Source organism: Ammospiza nelsoni, chromosome 1 (genome assembly GCF_027579445.1).
Source record: "Ammospiza nelsoni isolate bAmmNel1 chromosome 1, bAmmNel1.pri, whole genome shotgun sequence".
NCBI lineage: Eukaryota > Metazoa > Chordata > Aves > Passeriformes > Passerellidae > Ammospiza > Ammospiza nelsoni.
Window position 1 is genome coordinate 57,842,712 of NC_080633.1, and position 18,941 is coordinate 57,861,652.

The following is an 18,941-nucleotide window of genomic DNA, read 5'->3' on the forward strand; positions in this document are numbered from 1 at the left end:
GGCTAATATAGATAGTTTGGAAAAGGGTTACAGGATGACATTTTATTCTGCTTAGAAGCCAAGACATCTTCTGTGGGAAAATGAGTATGAAAAACCATGAAATCTGCCTTGTATATATACTTAAGGAGAACTGGTAAAAATGTTCAGGAAGGTTAGGACGATTTTTATTTTGGTTATGCAAAAAATACACAAACCTAAAACTTCTACAGAAAAAAGTCTCATTCAATATACATCAGTTGGTTCATTGATGATGTGATGACTGGTTTTAAAATATGCTTTGGACATTGCATTTGATAACTGAAGTAAACCCTTTAAAAAAATGAGTAATAATAACAGAAGGTCAAAGTGTGGGTTTTTTTGGTTTAATCTTTTTTTAATGGGTTATGAATTTAAACATCTCAAACTAAGATTGGGAAGCTTCTTGATTTTTTTCTAACTGTATGTTAAAAGTACATAGCTTAATTAAAAAGAATTCTATTGAGAAATTTTACTGCTGAAATAACCTTAAATACTAGAGCATTTAGTAGATAAGCTGGCGTGATTCTAGGATGTAAGAGTTATTTATGGCTTTTCCTTTTAAAGAGTTGAGTGAAAACAAAATGTTGCAGTTTTAGCTTTGATAAAGCTTGTTGAATCTGTTCTGTAGTTACATACTAGTTTGACACCTAACCCTCCAAATACATACATTTGGCAACAATTAATTTTTGTATTTTACTCAGAGACATCGGTGAGGCAGCTGACTCACTGTGTGACTACCTCTAGCCAAAACAGGTGTTGGAATGTTTAGCAGGAATTGGGGTGGCATTTTCTTTTCTGAGTGAAAGTAGAGTTTTAGATTAATTCAGGCATGAAAGAGCAGCTGTTGTTTTTTTATACAAACTACAAGACTGATGTCCTCAGAACTTGTAGAAAGCATTCCCTTAGTTTAAATTTGAACTCAGTGCACTAAAATACCAAACTAAAGCTACCAACCAAAGTTAACTATATCAACACACCTGTCAATATAGTCAAAGTTAGCTGTAATTTGGAAATTGGATGAAAACTAATTTGGGAAGTTGTATATGACTAAAAATATACACAAAACTCTCAATTTTGAGATGATTTACATCTAAATTTGATAAATGTGGGCAAATCAGGCATATAGACTTAAGTTTGGAAATTATTTTGTAATTTTTTCAACTTACATTCATTCTTCTTCGTAACCTTTAGAAGATTGTTTTCTGTATTCTATTGACTTACGATAATGGCCAAGAGGCAGACCACAATGGAAGTGAAGAATAGAATTGATGAGTCAAATAGAATTTAAACTAATCAACTATTTTTGCTGGAAGTAACAAAGTTGTTTTTTACTGTTTGAATTTTTTAGCCTAAATTCAAATCAACAGTAGTATGTGATAATGTGTTTTGAAACTGAGTTTACTTGGAGGTACTAAAGTTTCAATACTGTGTATACTACAAATGTAGTAAATCTATTGTTATAGCTAATTTAGATGCATTATTTATGTCACACAAAGGTTCTGAATGCAATTTTTTCATATAAGCTAAAATTGGGACAATGCATTTTTTATTTTATAATAGCTAAAAAATAACCTTTGAAGGTGAAAGGCCTTTCTGGAAGTTACCTTGAATAAGAAATTAACTTTGTAGAACATTTGCATGCCTATTAAAAAAATGGAAAAAAATGGTTTCTTTTAGGACTCTTTCATTCGTGGGGATGAGTTTATGTCTTGCCTTGATGTTCATTTGCTCTTGGTACTATGCTTTGATTGCCATGCTAATCGCAGGATGTATATACAAATACATAGAATATAGAGGGTAAGACCATATATCTTATTTATTCTATATTTAATATCTTTACCATTCAGCAAAAAGCTCTTTTGTATAAAACAGATACAACTGAAGTAATAAAGTTCAGAGTATTCTTTGAAACAAGGTAAGATCCAATCTCTGTTAAGGGTTGTAAGTTTTCCGATTTGAATTTCTCTGGAAGATCTGTTACATACTTTTCATCAGCGAGAACTCACAGAAATAAGAGCAAATAAGTCTGGGAAACTCTCGCTGGAGAAGAGATGATGGTGTAATTTTGGTACTTCAGGAATATTACCTTTCAATATCAAGAAGCTATTACAAGACTGTAGATTATTATTACCTTGTGCAGAAGCTCAAACTCACATTTTTGTGTGTGTGGACTTGATTACTTTCTAGAATTAATCTTTAAATTGCAACATACTTTGCACTGTATGCATTTGTCAAGAGACAGTCTTACCTGTAGGACATGCTGAGCAACTATGAGTCTTAAAGGGCATGCTGTGTTCATAAAAAAACCCAAAAAAACCAAACAGCAAAGATCCCAACTAAATAACATATAAACACTACAGGTAATTATGATCAGTAAAGGAGCATGCTGTCCATTTCTAAGAATATGCTGAAAGAAAATAGTAATATCTTGGAGCAGGAAATTGAAGCTAGGCCACTGTTTTGATGGGTGATTAAGCACAACTCTTAAGTGGATCAGCTGGTATAAACGGTTCCACCCTGTGGATCCTCCATCTTTTAATATCTCCACTTCCAGATTAGATGCTTTTCTGGATTATAACACCTCTATTTACTGGTCTAATGATAAGGAAATTAATTTCCCGATTTTAGTGAGGAAGTCAGATCAGATGGTAACAGTTCCGCATGCATGTATATGTTTTTTATATATATGTTCATACATAAAATTATGCATAATTCCAAATTTATATATAATTTCTTCAAATGCTGGCACATGCCAGGACATTTACCTTACTGAAGGAGATGCTTTAATAGAGGTATCTTAGCTCAGAGAAAATTCATGAGTGAAAATCAGAGGGAGGGAGGGTGGGCAAGTGATAGGAACCCCTTGCCATTATAGAATCCATTGTCCTGACCAATTTCAATCATCAATATCCTATATTGGAATTAAAAGGACTGGAAAAGGTAGGGAGACTGAAAATGGACAGGAGAATGGTTGGAGCTTTAGGCTTTCTGGGAGAGAAGCTGGGAAGGAAAGAAAGTGGAGAAGACTATAGTGGTGGTGTTGAGGGCAAGATATGTTATACTAATCCATGTGAAGTCAAGTTTCACTTACTAATTTTGCGGCTTTAGAATAATTCCTTTTAAGTATCCTTCGCTTATTCATTCTAGTGCTAAAAAGCAACTTAAGTAGCTCTCACCATTACAAAAATGCTTCTGAAGTATAAAATAGACCATAGTAAATATTTATAAATACGGAAAAAATTACCTTGAAGGGATCTGGAACTGCTTCACCTTGGTTAGTCTTCAATCTTGATTTAAGTCTACAAGACAAGGTTTTTTCATGCATTCATGCAAAAAGAGAGTGATCATTTTTTACATCCATTATCCCCCACATGAGAAAAAGTACTTGACCTGTATAAATAAATGGGACCCTGTTAATTGAATCACTTTTGTATCCTGAAGAGCGGAAAAAGAATGGGGCGATGGAATCCGAGGACTGTCTCTGAATGCAGCTCGCTATGCTTTGCTTCGTGTTGAAGATGGTCCTCCTCACACCAAGAACTGGAGGTAGAGTCCTATGTTTCTCAGAGTCACTTAATTCTTGAAATATGGAAATATATTGGAATACTGCTGGTAAAGCAGTGAAGTAAAGATAAAGTGAGATTCACCTTTAAAATTATGTTTTAACTTGGGCATGGCAATTATGTCATTGCAATACTACTATTGTACTGAAACTGAATGTGACTTGTGGTCATCAACTTTGTGGCAAACTAACTTGACTTAAATCCATAGTGTTGACAGGGTTTTCAAAAGTGCAGAAGAATTGTAATGTTTGATAAATTATAGATTTTTCAGTGTCAAAGAAACAGTTACCCTTGAATCTCACTGTGTCTACAGAAGAAACACTGCAATTCCATAAGCACTTTTTTTTTGTGTGTGTGTGTATGTATCCTCTGAAATAGATTGTACAAATATACAGAGGACCCTTTTTTGTTTAAATTCTTTTTTGTGGTATTCTTTTTATATAGCTTCATTCAAAAGTAGCACTTTCTAAATTGCTTAGATGCCATTAAAACAAAATCTCACATTTTACTGTAATGGAGTTAGATGTCCTCTACTATTTTTGCAATGTATTTTTTTTAAATTTAATTTTTGTTAAATTTAATTTTCCTCAAAGCCAACTTTAAAAGTTACTTAACATTTAAAAATAAAGGATGTTTGCACATTGTCACTTCTGATGAATGTAATGTGATACTTTAATTCTAGTCACTGCTCAGTGATATCATGAGGTGCGTGCACATGCAGTGTTTTGTTGTCCTTCAGTACAATGGCATTACTTTACCATTTTTCCTGGGACTGATGAACTTGGCATCTCAGAAATACCAATGTAATGTAGCATTGACAATCCTGTTAAATATTTGACTGCTTCAGTTCCAAATGAGCTTTCTGTTGTGTCAGTGTAATTGCTAGAACTGAACAATCTTGTTACATCTTAAACTGTGCTAATTTTGAGATAGGAAGTATGATCCAACTTGTCATCAGTCTTTTGAATTTGTAGCAATACAGGAAAAGTATAAAATGTTGATTTGTGAAAAGTAAGTAGATTGAATATTGGTTAAAGGAAACAGAGTGCATCCTCATCTAGTATGCAGTTGAAACTGAACTTTGGGTACTCTTAGTATGATTAAGGGGTTGACTGTCCTTTTGTAAGGACCTACACAGGTAGAGGGGTGGTCATTTGAGAGCATCATAAAAATCCAGAATAGATAACTTGCAGTTATCTTTCTATCCTTACCTGAATATGCCTAGTACAGACTGGGAAGCTGCTTTCATAAAAAGGGCCTGTGGTTCCCAGGAGATAGTAATCCAGCAGTGTGTCTTGGCAATGGCATGCTGGACAGGAGGACAAATAGTACATTGAGAAGTAAATATATCGGGGGATGGTTATTTTTGTTTAGTACTCATTAGAATACATTTAGACTATTTCTTTCATGTTTATGTACCATGATGTAGGAATGACAAACTTGAGTAGATACAACCGCAGATGATGGTTGGAGCACAGGGGCATCTCTCCTGTGGGGAGGGACTGACGGGCTATGCCTATTCAGCTTGGAGGAGGCTGAAGAGGTTAAAGTTATAACTAACTAATTAAACATACAAAACCTAAAAGAAGGTTACTAAGAAGATGGATTTCTTACAGCAGATTAGGATTGGAGAATAAGAGAACGTGATAAAATAATTAAGCATTGAAGAGGTGACCCAGAGGTTTGTTTCTAGATGTTTTCCAAATCTAACTGAATGAAGCAGTAAACAATGTTCAGTGTTTAGTCATTTCAAGCAGCAGGTTGCACCAGATGACATTGGAAGAGTGATTTTATAATTTTCTAGGGGAAACTGGTCTTTAATGGAACTTTTCAAGATGACATTGTGATGATTTATGTATTCCATACCTGAACTGTTGTTTGTAATTGCAAATTATGGCTTATCTACTTAGGAGTTGGCTGTTTTCCATTGAATTAAGCAATTAATCTGCATTTTATTAATTCTTCATTTTAATTTTCCAGTTCTTCCTAATGAATGTGTGTGTGTGCACTAAACTTCTTTTCCCTTTTTTTGGCAGACCACAACTTTTGGTCTTGTTAAACTTGGATAATGAGCAGTTAGTCAAACACCCTAGATTGCTTTCTTTTACCTCTCAGTTGAAGGCTGGTAAAGGACTGACTATTGTGGGTTCTGTGCTTCAGGGAATCTACTTAGACAAATGTACAGAAACTCACAAAGCTGAAGAGGTATGTAAAAGAGAACTTGCAAATACTTGTAATTTACATTAGTATTTAAATGTTGAATCTGGATAGCTTATATATTTAATGAGAACAGACTGTTGTAAAATGTTGAATAAGACATCTTAATTTTGCTTTCAGCACAATCAGTGATTATATAAAAAGAATGGATTGGTGTATGTAGCAAAATGTTTGATAAAATTTTCTAATAGGATGAGGCAACACTGATACTTCCTAGCTTTTTCTTTAATATTGAGAGTCCTGGGCTTACAATCAAATTACATTAAAAAAAAAATTTAACACCCCTCTCAAAAAAATAAACCCAAAAAACCAACCCCCCCACAAAAACCCCCCAAAACAACCACAAAAAATCACCAAAACCCAGCAAGCTTTAACAAATTACCTTATAAAGAAAACAGCATATATTTAACAAAATATTTAATGTTTAACTAATAAATGCAAATGTTTGGCATAATATCATCCTCATTATGTGATTTTCTACATCTTTCTAGAAATACATATGAGAATCAGGATTAGGAGTACTCTTTGCCAGAAAACTGTGAACAGGATCCTTCTTGGGATCCTTTATTTTATTTTTCTATTTATATCATATGTCCAGAAAAAGTGGGCTAGGTAGGAAAAAATAGTAAGTTGTTATATAATTTAAAATGATATCCAACTATACCTACAAACACAAGTAAATTTAGTTTCAATTCAATTTCTTTAAAAATAGTACTTGTGTTTACTTGCCTATGCAAACTCTCCTCCTCCTATCTTTATAGAGTGGGGAAACATTTGGAGAAACTATCATGTTTCCTGTACATTTTTGAAATGTCCAAAAGTAGGTTTTGATTGCCATTATGTCTTCCATACTGGTTAATTTCTGCAGTGTTGCTCAAAAGAGTACCAGTTGATATGCCTACTATTTTGATCCAAATAGCCTTCAAAGCTGTGTAAAAACCCATGATATTTTTTCAAACCTCATCTCTTAAACAGATGAGCATTTAAAATCTTGTAATGGACTAGCTAACATAGCTAACTGCCCATTTCCTCACAGTTTTCCTTTTTCTTCCTCTTGCTATTCAGGCCTATCCATAGTGGTTTTTAAAATAAGAAAATATAAAGATAGATTACCTATTTGATATCACATGAAAAGGTTCTAAGAGAACAATTAACTTGGAAACAAGCTGAAAAGTCCAACCATGCTGTATTGTGGAAGTAGTTGTTACTAAGCTTTTGCTATCAACATGTATGAGTAGAAAACAAGATGAAGAATACAAAATTAGGCCTATGAAATAAAACAGGAAAAAACCTTTAAACAGAAACTGTTTACCCACAAGAATTTGAAATGTTATTTGTAGACAGTCTAACTTAACTGTTTTTCTGAGAGATGGAAAATGAATGAGTTTAAGGGTGCCTTAATCCATGGGTTTTCTGGAGAGTCAGACCTGATGTTAAGATTTAGGAAACTATTGCTTTTAAAATGGAAATGAAGATGAATTGTAAAAGTTTCAGCATCTGAAGGCCCCATTGGTTCTGGAGAAATTAAACTAGAAAGTGTTTCTAGGAGACCTGTAGAAAAGAAAGATTTTCTTCTGTCTGTCATTAAAAAAACCCCATCTATTTAAACTGATAAACCCTCACAGATATTATTTGTACAGACATACTTGTTATCTTTGCTAGCAAATTCTCTGAAGACTTTTTTCTCTGTTACATAGAGTTTCTGATGTGAAGCTACACTGAGACAGTGCCTGGCACTCTGTGATTTAATCTGTTCCTGATGATTTATGACAAATTTTGTTTTTTTGCAAAATACAAAATATTTATGTACTAGTTCTTCCTTCTGAAACATGTTGATCTCCCCCACAAGTCACTGATGATGATGGGGGGTTTTAAAGTTATTTAATCAGAAAATAATAATTGCCAAAGTTCATGTTCCCTGGTCAAGCTTGATACCGGTTTGAATGCCTCTTTTAAACTACCTTGTTACGTGTCTTTGTGTTTGTCAGTGTTTAAAGGAGGGGAGCTATTCTGAAATTAAAGGAGTGTGGGATATTTAATCTGGTCAGTTTATCTCGTCATTATTTGGACAGTTCTTCCAATTTTCTCCTGCACATCTGTTTTTCCATGTTGGGAGCTGATAAATTATTAGCCTCTTAATGTCAAAGGTATTTAAGGAACTTTGGCAGCCTCATCTTTTTAAGTACTTGGCATCACACTTCCAAACTCTTCCAATTCCAAAAGAAATGACTGATCATTCTAACCATACGCTGCTTTGTCAGTCACTGGTTTTGAATTTACCTGAAGCAGTGTTACTTCATTTATCTTCATCTATGTGTTTTTTACTCATGTCTTGTTCATTCTTCTTTGGAAATAAAAGGCTGAATAATTAAAATAATGAAAAAACTGTGTGGTGTCTTTTGGAGTGGTAGCAATTTGGGCTCTAGATTTCATAGAATCATGTTCATTCTTTTGGAATTAGTGATATCTTCATGTTGGTTATACATTGTTGATATAGTTTTGCTATTATTTAATGCTGTTACTCCTTCTGGTGTTAATTATCAGTGTTGATGGTTTGTATTTCCTTATGTGTAATTTTCCTATTGCAGAATGTTAAGGCCTTAATGGGTGTAGAAAAGACTAAAGGATTTTGCCAGATTGTGGTATCTCCTAACTTCAGAGATGGAATATCTTATTTGATTCAGTCAGCTGGTCTAGGAGGGATGAAGCACAACACGGTCCTGATGGCATGGCCACAATCGTGGAAGCAGGCAGAAAATCGTTTCTCATGGAAAAATTTTGTTGGTATGTGTTTATTGACTTTCTCATTTGCATGTGTAATTTGACTGTGTGACTAATGTATTTGCTGTGTGGAGGAAATGTGCTACTGAACATCTGGTGGACAATTGAATCTGTATCTGATTTAATCTGGAGTTGGTTTTCTCAGCCCTCTTCAACCACAGGTTTGCTTTTTCTTCTAAGCAGGTTGATCACTAAATTCAGTATCATGGTTTAGGAATGCTGCTTGGCAATTTAGTGTTCCCATTGAGACTTTCCAAATCACACTGCTGCTTGCTGTCCCCCTTTGTCTTTCCCCATCCCACTTGGGCTGGGTTGGAGAGAAAAATTGGAGGCACAAAAGGTAAGGATCACAGATTAAAATAAGAACAGTTTACTGGAAACAGCAATGAAATAAGAAAATTAACAGTAAGAGCAAGAGTGTTATTAACAGAAAGTATACAAAAAAAAGTGATCCTCATGCAAAAATGTCCACCATGCAGCTTGACCCAACCATAGCCATGCCACTCCAACCGCTCCCTCTGGCTCAGAACTAGTGCCACTCAGCCATTCCTCCTTGGCTTTGAATCGGGCCCATGCTTATTCTACCAGAAGAAACCCCTTCTCCTTGGAAGAGACTGCCTTAGCCCTGCCCCTGGCAATGACCTGATGTGGTATAGAATAACCTCTGGGTCCTAGCCATGCCCCCTCCTGGCTGTTGCAAAATTTAACTGTGTCCTGGCCAGAAGCAAAACATTATCCACCCCATATTTTATACCATTTATATGGTATAAAATCGTGCCCGGATTCTAATCCTTCCAACTTCTATATTTATATATGTCATTGCACGTATGTATGTATATGAATGTGTGTGTGCATATATATATATATATATATATATATATATATATATATATAAACAAGTATAATTTCCACAGTCGATATCCATTCCTCCAAGATGTCTCTTGAGTCCACTTGAGTCCATCTAGTCCATGACTGCAGGTTTTAAGTGTTTTCCAGAGCAGGAGAGCTGGTTGCAAGCTGCATCAGGAGCTCAAAACTGGTGCATCTGTCCTAGTCCATGCTTATTGTCCATGGTTAAGTCCACTTCTCCATCACAAGCCCATTGCTATATTGCATCTCTTTTCCCGTGACCTAAGATATCATTGGCCCACTGAGCTAAAAATAATTCAGCCTATGTTGCCGCCTGAGAGACTTCATTCTTGGCTGCCCAATGCACCTGTCCATTGTTGCAATGTACTTCAATAGCCTGACTTTTGGGTATGTGTGCATCTGCATGATGCTTTTACAACCAATTTCTCTACCCAAGCAGCAATGTCTTGCCACAATTCAGCAGCCCAGGTGGCTTTACCTCTGTGCTGCCAGTAGGTCTTTTTCAGTAGTTTTAGCCATCCCCACAGAGCATTTGCTACCATACATGAGTCAGTTACAGCTAGAGCATTGGCCATTTATTTTGTTCAGTGATACTTAAAGCCAGTTGGACGCCATTCAGTTCCACAACCTGATTTGATCCACATTGTCCCTCAAAAGTTTCTGTGACTCACCACACAGGAGTCCATACATTTTCCATGTATCCCTACAATATGAGAGGAATTGTCAGTAAAAACAGCATAACACTTTTCTTTTTCAGGTAGCTGATTATATGGTGGGGCCTCCTCAGCATGTATCGCCTTTTCCTCCTCTGATTTTAGTACAAAATTTTTATTTTTGGTTTGGTTTGTCATGACTTCTAAGATGCCTGTGTAGTCAGGGTTTCCTGTTCAAGCTCACTGTGTGATCAGCATGACCCATTTACTCCACATAACAGTGGCATGATGTGTGGAAGAGATTTTTCCTTTGAACATTCAGCCCAGCACTGGCAGTTGGAATGCCAGGAGGAGCTGTGCTTTGGTGCTAATCACTTCTGAAGATGCTTGAACCTCTTTATAATACACAGTTGTAATGCCAGTAGCCCTTTTTCAGTAGGGGTGTAACAGGCATCAGGTCCTTTGCATCTAGATTCCTGAACCCTAGGAATCATTGTTGAGTCTCCCCAGGTACTGGTTTTTTTTTTGCCAGAAACTCCTGGAAGAAATAATCTTCCCAGCTGCAGCATAGAGTACATTTTTCACATCTTGTCCTGTCCCAACTTGCCAAGGGCTACTGCTCGAACAGTCTTTTGTTTCATTTGTTCAAAAGCCTTTTGTTGTTCAGGACTGCACTTAAAATCATTCTTCTTCTGAGTCATATAATAGAGAGAACTTTTGCTTTGACTGTGTTCTGGAATATGCATATTCCAAAAACCCACACTGCCTAGGAAAGCCCCTGCTTCCTTCCTGTTGGTTGGTGAGAATGTAGCTGCTATTTTGTTGACCACATCCATGGCAATCTGATGATGTCCATGTTGCCATTTTATTCCTAAAATCTGAGTTTCATGGGCAGATCCCTTGACCTTACTTTGCTTTATGGCAAAACTGGCTTCCAAGGTGATTTGGGTTATCTTCTCCCCTCTCTCAAAAATGTCTGCTGCGTTGCACCACAAGCTGATGTAATCAATGTATTCCAAGTGTTCTGGAGCTTCACCCTTTTCCAGTGCAACCTTGCTTTCTTATAGATGCTTTTCTATGCCATGCTCTGCCAGTATGCGACTGTTGCATACTGACAGAGCATGGGATAGCTCCTTTCTAACTTGCTTGATCTTGATCTATCTGCAGTCTTGGACAGCCAAGGCATAGGTCATTAGGAAGGGAAAAAGATGATCTTCATATTGTTGTAGTCAGATATATGTCTGAAGCATTGTTTGTTCTCCTTTCATTGACATCAGTCCCAATGAGTTGGCACACAATGATGGCACATGCTGTACAAATTTCTCCCATGCAGATTGTGTACAATGGACCTCATCTGGATCTACAGAGGACTGTTTGTTATTTGAATCCCTATAGATTACCTTCAGCACGGCTAATTCTCTCATGTACTGGATACCTTTCTCCATGGTGTTCTACCTGCATGGGTGCAGTACTAGGTCATCCTTGAGAAAATACCTTTCCTTCATGCTTGGCTGGACTTGGCTCCAGAGGCTGAGAGTTTCTGTTTTCTTCCCAATCCCCTTGCTAATGCTGACATGCGAGGTCAGGGATCTCTTCACTACCATCTAGTTTCATATTACAGGCAGCAATATCCCAGCATCAGAGCAGCTAAGTCAGTAGGGGCTCACCCGACTGGTGGCTGAAATTTTTTTCGCATATCTCACAGCTCACCTGGAGATAGGGATTGGGTGATTATCTCTGGCCCTGTCTGTTCCTTGTGTTGTGAGGTCTCTCCTTCCTTTTCATCCTTCACTAAGTGAACTAATTTTGTCTTTGATTTTTTTCTATAAAGGGGTGACTGCTACTGGCACAGGTTGTTCCTCTCGTTCAGCTGCAGTTTGAGTGGCTGCAGTGCCTGTCAGTCTGCTTTTCTCCTCTTCCCCCTGAGACTGCTGTCTAGTATTGTGGAGTGTCCGATAAATAGTAGCCAAGGCCCAGCATGTTGCAAAACTTCACACCTCCCACAGCATTTTTTGGAATTGCCGCAGCATTTTTCTGTCAAGTATTCTGTTAATTTACCATGGTCCTGTAGTTGTCCAGGAGTGAAGTTCCAAACCACTGGAGCAGAATAATCCTTCAAAATCTGGCCCATTTTCTCCCACTTGCCTTGTTACTCATGATTATACACCCTTCGGACAGATGTCTGAGCAAACTCCTAAGAAAACTCTGTCACTCTAAACATGGTGTAGACTGAGGAGACCTGGCAGACTTAGCACAAAGAATATGATTTCCTTAACATCCAAATGGAATTCAGAATTCTCTAAATATAACAGGCTGAAAGGGGTGTAAAAGGCCAGGAAAAGGGGATGAAAAGCTGGGGGAAATTATCCTCTCCCATTCCTGCTGCAGAGTATGTATGGTTAGTAAATATGCAAAGGTAGTGCCTGAGGTAAGAGTAGGAGAGCAACAGTCAATATATATCCCAAATGATCGTCATTGTCTTTGATGCTACCATGTCATAAACTGACATCCCTCAGCATATCAAGCAAAGAAATCCTGATCCCTCTTCCTACTCTGAAAAATATCATGAGGAGCACATACAGGAATATATACAGGATTAGGTACCACTCCCGCTTGAACAGATCAAGCAACATTGTGACCGGTGGCTCCATACCTAAACCAAAAATGCCTAGATCAAATTTGTTTCTGACCTGCTCTGGGCAGTCTGTTGTTATCTCAACCCACTGTGCCTCACCTCAGACAGCAAATCAAGATTGTTGTGGTTTAGGAGTCATACTCCCTAATTTAGTGTTCTCATTGACACACTCCAAATCATGCTGCTGCTCACTCACTTTTCCTCTGAGCCTGGTTTGAGAGGAGAATTGGAGGCACAAAAGGTAAAGATCACAGGTTGAGAACCATTTACTGGAAACAGCAACAATGTTAATAGCAAAAAGTGTACAAAAGAGACAATGATGCATATGCAAAAATGCTCACCATGAAGCTCCATCTGATCACCCCTCAACATCTCCCTCTGTCTTAGAGGTGTGCCACCTCTACCTCTCCCTCTGTCTTAGAACTGGTGCCACCCAACCACTCCCTCCAGCTGAGAATCAGCATCATGCTTATTGGACCAGAAGGAACCCCTTCTCTTTGAAAGAGACTCCCCCCACTTTCACCAACGGCATTAAGTAGTGTAGAGTAACCTCTGGGTCCTAGCCACACCCCTCTTTGCTATTGAAACAATTAGCCTTGTCCCAGCTGCAACCAAGACACTCAGGATATTCCTCTTTTGCCAAGACACCTGGAATATTCCTCTTTTGCATCAGCAGAATCTGGGAGGGTTTAATCTTTTGAATTTAAAACAAAAGCAAAATTTGTGTATGAAAGCTAGGAGTCCTTGATAAAATGTCGTTTTCCCTTACAGATACTGTACGAGAAACAACTTCAGCTCAACAAGCACTTTTGGTGGCTAAAAACATTGACTTATTTCCAACAAATCAAGAACGTTTTACTGAAGGAAATATAGATGTGTGGTGGATTGTTCATGATGGTGGTATGCTGATGTTGCTGCCTTTCCTCCTTCGACAGCACAAGGCAAGGGCAACAGAAAATGGCTGGGATTTAATTTTCTAGCACTAAATGGTTCTAAGCATGTCTAATTAAATACTCCTTCACCTTGTTCAAATTATGCATGGTAATAGCAATCACAGTATTACAAACTGTTATGTATCTTTTTGGTAGGTTTGGAGAAAATGTAAAATGCGTATCTTCACCGTTGCTCAAATGGATGATAATAGCATTCAAATGAAGAAGGATCTTCAGATGTTCTTATACCACCTTAGACTAAATGCTCAAGTGGAAGTTGTTGAAATGGTTTGTTATTATATATTTTTAAGGTGCAACTGGGACTAAACTTGGGAAAACAGGTTTAGCCCTTTTCAAATAAAGAGCTATTAGCACAAATATAGAAATTAAAAAATTGTAGTCTCATGAAAAACAAGAAGTTAAGCATCATTATCTTACCATGTTACAATACTGCTGTATGTGGTGGTGAGTTTAATGGGTTTGTCAAGTAGAGTTTGAGATGTTTTATGTGTTAATTCTTACTTTATTTATGACTACTAGTCCATATAGCTGGTTCATTTGGAAGGAAAAGCTTGAATTTGTAGCAAGCAGTGAAATGGAAGGCTAAATGTGCTTAATCTAATAAGCTAAGACATATGGTATGAGACAGGATGGACTTGTCTATGTCTCCAACTGCTGTAAGAATACCTCTCTGGAATAAGGAATCCCTAGGCTCAAATGAGAGTTGTTCTTGGCATCTCCAGCCTCAGCCAGTACTGAAAGCAGGACCTACAGTTTCACAAGTAAAGGTAGTGACAAAATTAATTTAGTAACTTTTTTCCTTTTTAAATTATGGGTCATAAACTGTTTAGGAGAAAGGACAAAAACTATTTTTGTCTTGGCCCACTTTTTTTGGAAACTAAGGATGTAATTTCCAGCACTAAAAGGTGACTAGCATAATGTTCAAAGTAAGACTCATGGAAAAAAAAAAATAAAAACAAACCAAAACTTTTACTCATTCTGAAGTGAGATGAAAATGAGTAAACTGGTTGAAAATGTCTATTTCTACTCATTTATAGAATCACCAGAACTTATTAAAAGGTTTATCATGCTAATTAATCAGAAAACAATTTTAAGAATTGTTTCAATTACTTAAAAGAAACTGCTTGTGAAAAAATTTAGTGTTCTTTGCTTAGAGTACTAAATATGAAAGTCTCAAATGCTGTGGCATGTACAGTTGAAAGAACATAGAATGCCATGAAATGGCTCAGCCTTGGTTGAATTTTGAACAGAAGGCAATATAGAAAGTTGTGCTTGTTTAAGCTGGGGTAGAATTAATTTTCTTCATGGCGGCTGGTATGGGGCTGTGTTTTGGGTATGTGCTGAGCACAGGATTGATAATATTGGGATGTTGTTGTAATTGTGAAGCAGAGCTTGCACAGAACCAAGATCTTTTCTGGTTTTTGTACTGCCAAGCCAGCAAGGAAGTTGGGGAAGTTTGGGAGGAGACACAGCTGGGACAGGTCCCAAACTGACCAAAGGGCTATTCCAGACCATATGACATCATGCTCAGTATATAAGTTGGGGAGAAGAGGGAAGAAGGGGGGTATGTTGGAAGTGATGCTGTTTGTCTTCTCAAGTAACTATTATGCATGATGGGGACCTGCCCATGCAAAGCAGTGAATTAATTCCTTGTTTTTCTTGCTTGAATGCACAATTTTTGCTTTTCCTAATTAACAGTCTTTATCTCAACCCATGAGTTCTCTAGCTTTTATCCTTCTGATTCTCTCCCAAATCCACTTGAGTTAGAGTCTGCGTGGGCCTTGGTTGCTGGCTGGGATTAAACCACTACAGAAATACAATTTATTCTTTTCTTCTGTGGGTAATATTTAATTCTGAGAATCTTCCAGAGGATAAGAGAAATGTTACAAGTCAGTGACAATACAGGTGACTGGTATAGATTTTTATGTTGTATTTTAGTTTTCAGCCAATATGAGAATGTATGCCAGAATTTCTTGCTATGGCAAGAAATGGCTTTGTTTTTGAACATTTCTCACTGATCAAAGCATAATGTGTTATTTGTGCCTAACAGTTACAGTTTTTAAAGAAACAAGCATCCACACATGCTCAGGTGGCAGCAATGCATACCCAGTTTAAGTAAGTGCTTTCAACTCTCACTTCTGCAGCCTAGTTGGAACAGAATAGTTACTGGAAAGTCTGTTCCAAGTACCTAAAATTTAGATAAAATCACTATAATATTGTTACAGTAGGATAGTTCACTGTATGAAATTGCTGTTTGAATAGTAAGTTTTAAGAATGAGGACAGAAGTGATTGATCAATTATATGCTTAGGATTACTCTAATGAATACATCCACCAAATGAATACAGGTATGAGAGGTACACTATCTAATGTTGTCCTTGTAAGTAGCACTTTTCTTCTGGTGTTACTAATTCCAATTTCTTTTGTAGTTTGAAAATGATATTTCTGCGTTCACATATGAGAAGACACTTATGATGGAACAGCGATCTCAGATGCTAAAACAGATGCAGCTATCAAAGAATGAAAGAGAAAGGGAGGTAGGATCTTCAACTTGACAGGATGTTCTGTGAAAAATCTCAAAGTACAATCTAATGGCTGTAGCTTCTTATCAGTTTCTAGCTAGTCAAAAACTTTCATAACTGCATTGTGTTTCTCTACAACCAGTTTTACTTGCAAGGTTAAAGTTATGTGGGGGAAAGAAAAAAATTATTTAAAGAGATTTTAAGATTTTTCCTGTTTTTGTTGAGTACAAGTGTCAATTAGCAAAACATTTGAACATCAGTGTGGAATACATTAAAAGCCTTCCCAAACTTGACATCAGTAGCTAAGATTCATGATTATGCAACTGGACTGATTATCTTTGATTGTGATTTGGTCTTAGGATCATAGAATCATTTACATTGAAAAAGACCTTTACGTCAAGTCTGACCACTAACCTAATGCCGCCAAATCCACCACTAAATCATGTCCCTGTTGTTTAAATACCTCCAGGGACTCAACTTCAGCCACCTCCCTGGACAGCCCATTCAAATGTTTGATAATCCTATCCATGAAGAAATTTTCCCTAATGTCCAGTGTAAACATCCTCTGGTACTACTTAAGGCTATTTCCTCTTGTCACTTGTTACTGGGGTGTTGAAGTGAGGGGAGAACGACCATCCTATAATGCATCGAACTCCAATTTATTGATTGATCAGTCACTTTAAATAACAGTGTTAATTAACTTCATGCATATTCCAAAATCCAGGTATATGATAGGCTAACAGAGAAAACTCTAACCACTCCTTTTGTTTTACAATACTGACAATTGTTTACACAAAACAAAACCAGTGTTCCCACTGTGATATGAACAGTTCCCAAAACTTCCATATCTGTTCCCAGGGTGCCATCTTTTCCCAGAGAGGGTGTTTCACTTGTTATGGGAAGACTGCCTGAGAACCTTATTGTTTATACAATGATGCCTGAGAGAGTCTAATTGTTTATAGAAGTCAGGCTGGGAACTGCTTTTGGAACTGCTTTGCAACTACCTTTTACTTTTCTCTCAATTGCATGGCTTCATGGCCTTTTTCTTTAAGCCATGCTTGAACTAAACTCCCGACACTGGGGAAAAGAGACCAATCCCCACCTCACTACAACTGTCTTCCATGTAGTTTAAGAGAGTGAGAAAGTCCTTCCTGAGCCTCCTTTTCTCCATTCTAGAGAACACTACGTCCTTCAGCCACTCATCATATGACTTACAAATACACCACATTACACAATATAATAGACATTTGTTCAAATCACACTATGTTTTAGTTTCTGCATTATTTTGCATGTTTTATGAATCAACTCCCTTTTTTTTTAGAATCAAAATTAGCCCAACAAACTATAATCTTCTAATATGAAGATGGAAATGCTGGGTTTGCTGCTCCCCTATCCTTACTATTTTGCATATTGTAGCAACAAGCTTCATTCAGCTGTAAATTTATGAATATTTGTAACTTACAAGTAATTTCCTTTTGGTTTGTGCTTCTACCCCCTCATCTATTCTGCTAACTCTTCAGTATTATCAAGACTTTTTAGTGATGTAGAAGATAGTGAATGCTCTAGCTTTGCCATCACATAAATGATTTCCATCCCATGGCAAACAAGAGAACTCTACTGTCTTTAATTGCTCAATTGTATAACAGCTAGATTTTTTTTCTTATGGCTTGTCTTTTGTGGTCTTAACCATACAAGTCCAAGCAGTTTGGGGTTTTTATGGTTTTTTCCTTTTGTTTGTCCTCTTCTCTCTATTATTTTTTCCATTTTTTCCATGATTTTTAAAGGTTCCTAAAGATGCCTGCTATTGTTACAGTTTATTGCTGTAAAATGTCATTTTCTTTCAAACTGAGCCTGCCTAACATCCTTCTAGTAAAAACCCCAAACTTTTCTGTACAACTTATTCAGCCTTATTGTTTCTTTTCTGAATAGTAGTATTTTTCCAGTGGAGTTTGAGTAGTTTATCTGTTGTAGATTTTGAAGGATTTAACTTCCACATGATTAGTGGAAGCTATTGCTCTGTATTCTATAGCACTTAAATTGCAGAGAGATAAAAGAATTTCTTCTCAGCTCTGAGCTGGTGGGAAGGAATCTGGACTATACTTCAGAATATTGTTTGTTTGAAAGTTTTTATTTCTTTCTATTCCCTCCATATAATTTTCTTGCTTTATTACTCACTTTTATCTGAACTTTACCATCACCATTATAGCATCAGTTTCTTCCTTCTTATCAGGCGAGGTGAAATCTGAATATTCAAAACACCACTGAATTTATTTCAGGGTCTGAAGTAAAACCCTTGACCCTTGGTAATTCCAGGAACCTCTAGTACTTACTGCCTTGTCCAAAAATAAAAAAGTCATATCCACTGATTGTTTCTGATTAGAATATCTAAATCTACCTTGTTCTTTTGTATTTTCATAAGAAAATGTGATATATTGAAGTGACCACCAGAACCCAGACTAACTCTTAGAACTCCAGCGCAATGCCAGGAGTGGGGAACTGCCTCGGTATGGGGATTTACCAGAGGCAGAACCTTTAGAGCCACTTGCTCTAAGATGCCAGACAGAAGCCACGACAGGGACCAGGCAGAGGAGAAAGGAAAAGTATTTGCATCTTGAGGTTCCACAAGGAACAGTTTATTCCAGATGAAAAGAGCAGGACAAAAAGCCTCTACCTCTGTTGTGCCAGGGGTTTTGTTTGGATGCAAGTCAGGAGGTGGATACAAACAGCTAA

The 18,941-nt window shown here is 37.0% G+C and overlaps 1 protein-coding gene across 4 annotated transcripts in view; it reads left to right on the top strand.

The window, feature by feature from the left end:
* The window catches only part of SLC12A7 (solute carrier family 12 member 7), a 119,543-nt gene that overhangs the window by 88,420 nt on the left and 12,182 nt on the right, over positions 1–18,941 (top strand). For all 4 annotated transcript variants that reach the window (XM_059475159.1, XM_059475176.1, XM_059475151.1 and 1 more), the window contains exons 15-21: positions 1,696–1,815; positions 3,460–3,564; positions 5,618–5,786; positions 8,387–8,582; positions 13,509–13,678; positions 13,826–13,957; positions 16,119–16,226. In XM_059475159.1, the coding sequence (XP_059331142.1) occupies positions 1,696–1,815; positions 3,460–3,564; positions 5,618–5,786; positions 8,387–8,582; positions 13,509–13,678; positions 13,826–13,957; positions 16,119–16,226 (1,000 nt within the window). The remainder of the gene's footprint in view (positions 1–1,695; positions 1,816–3,459; positions 3,565–5,617; positions 5,787–8,386; positions 8,583–13,508; positions 13,679–13,825; positions 13,958–16,118; positions 16,227–18,941) is intronic.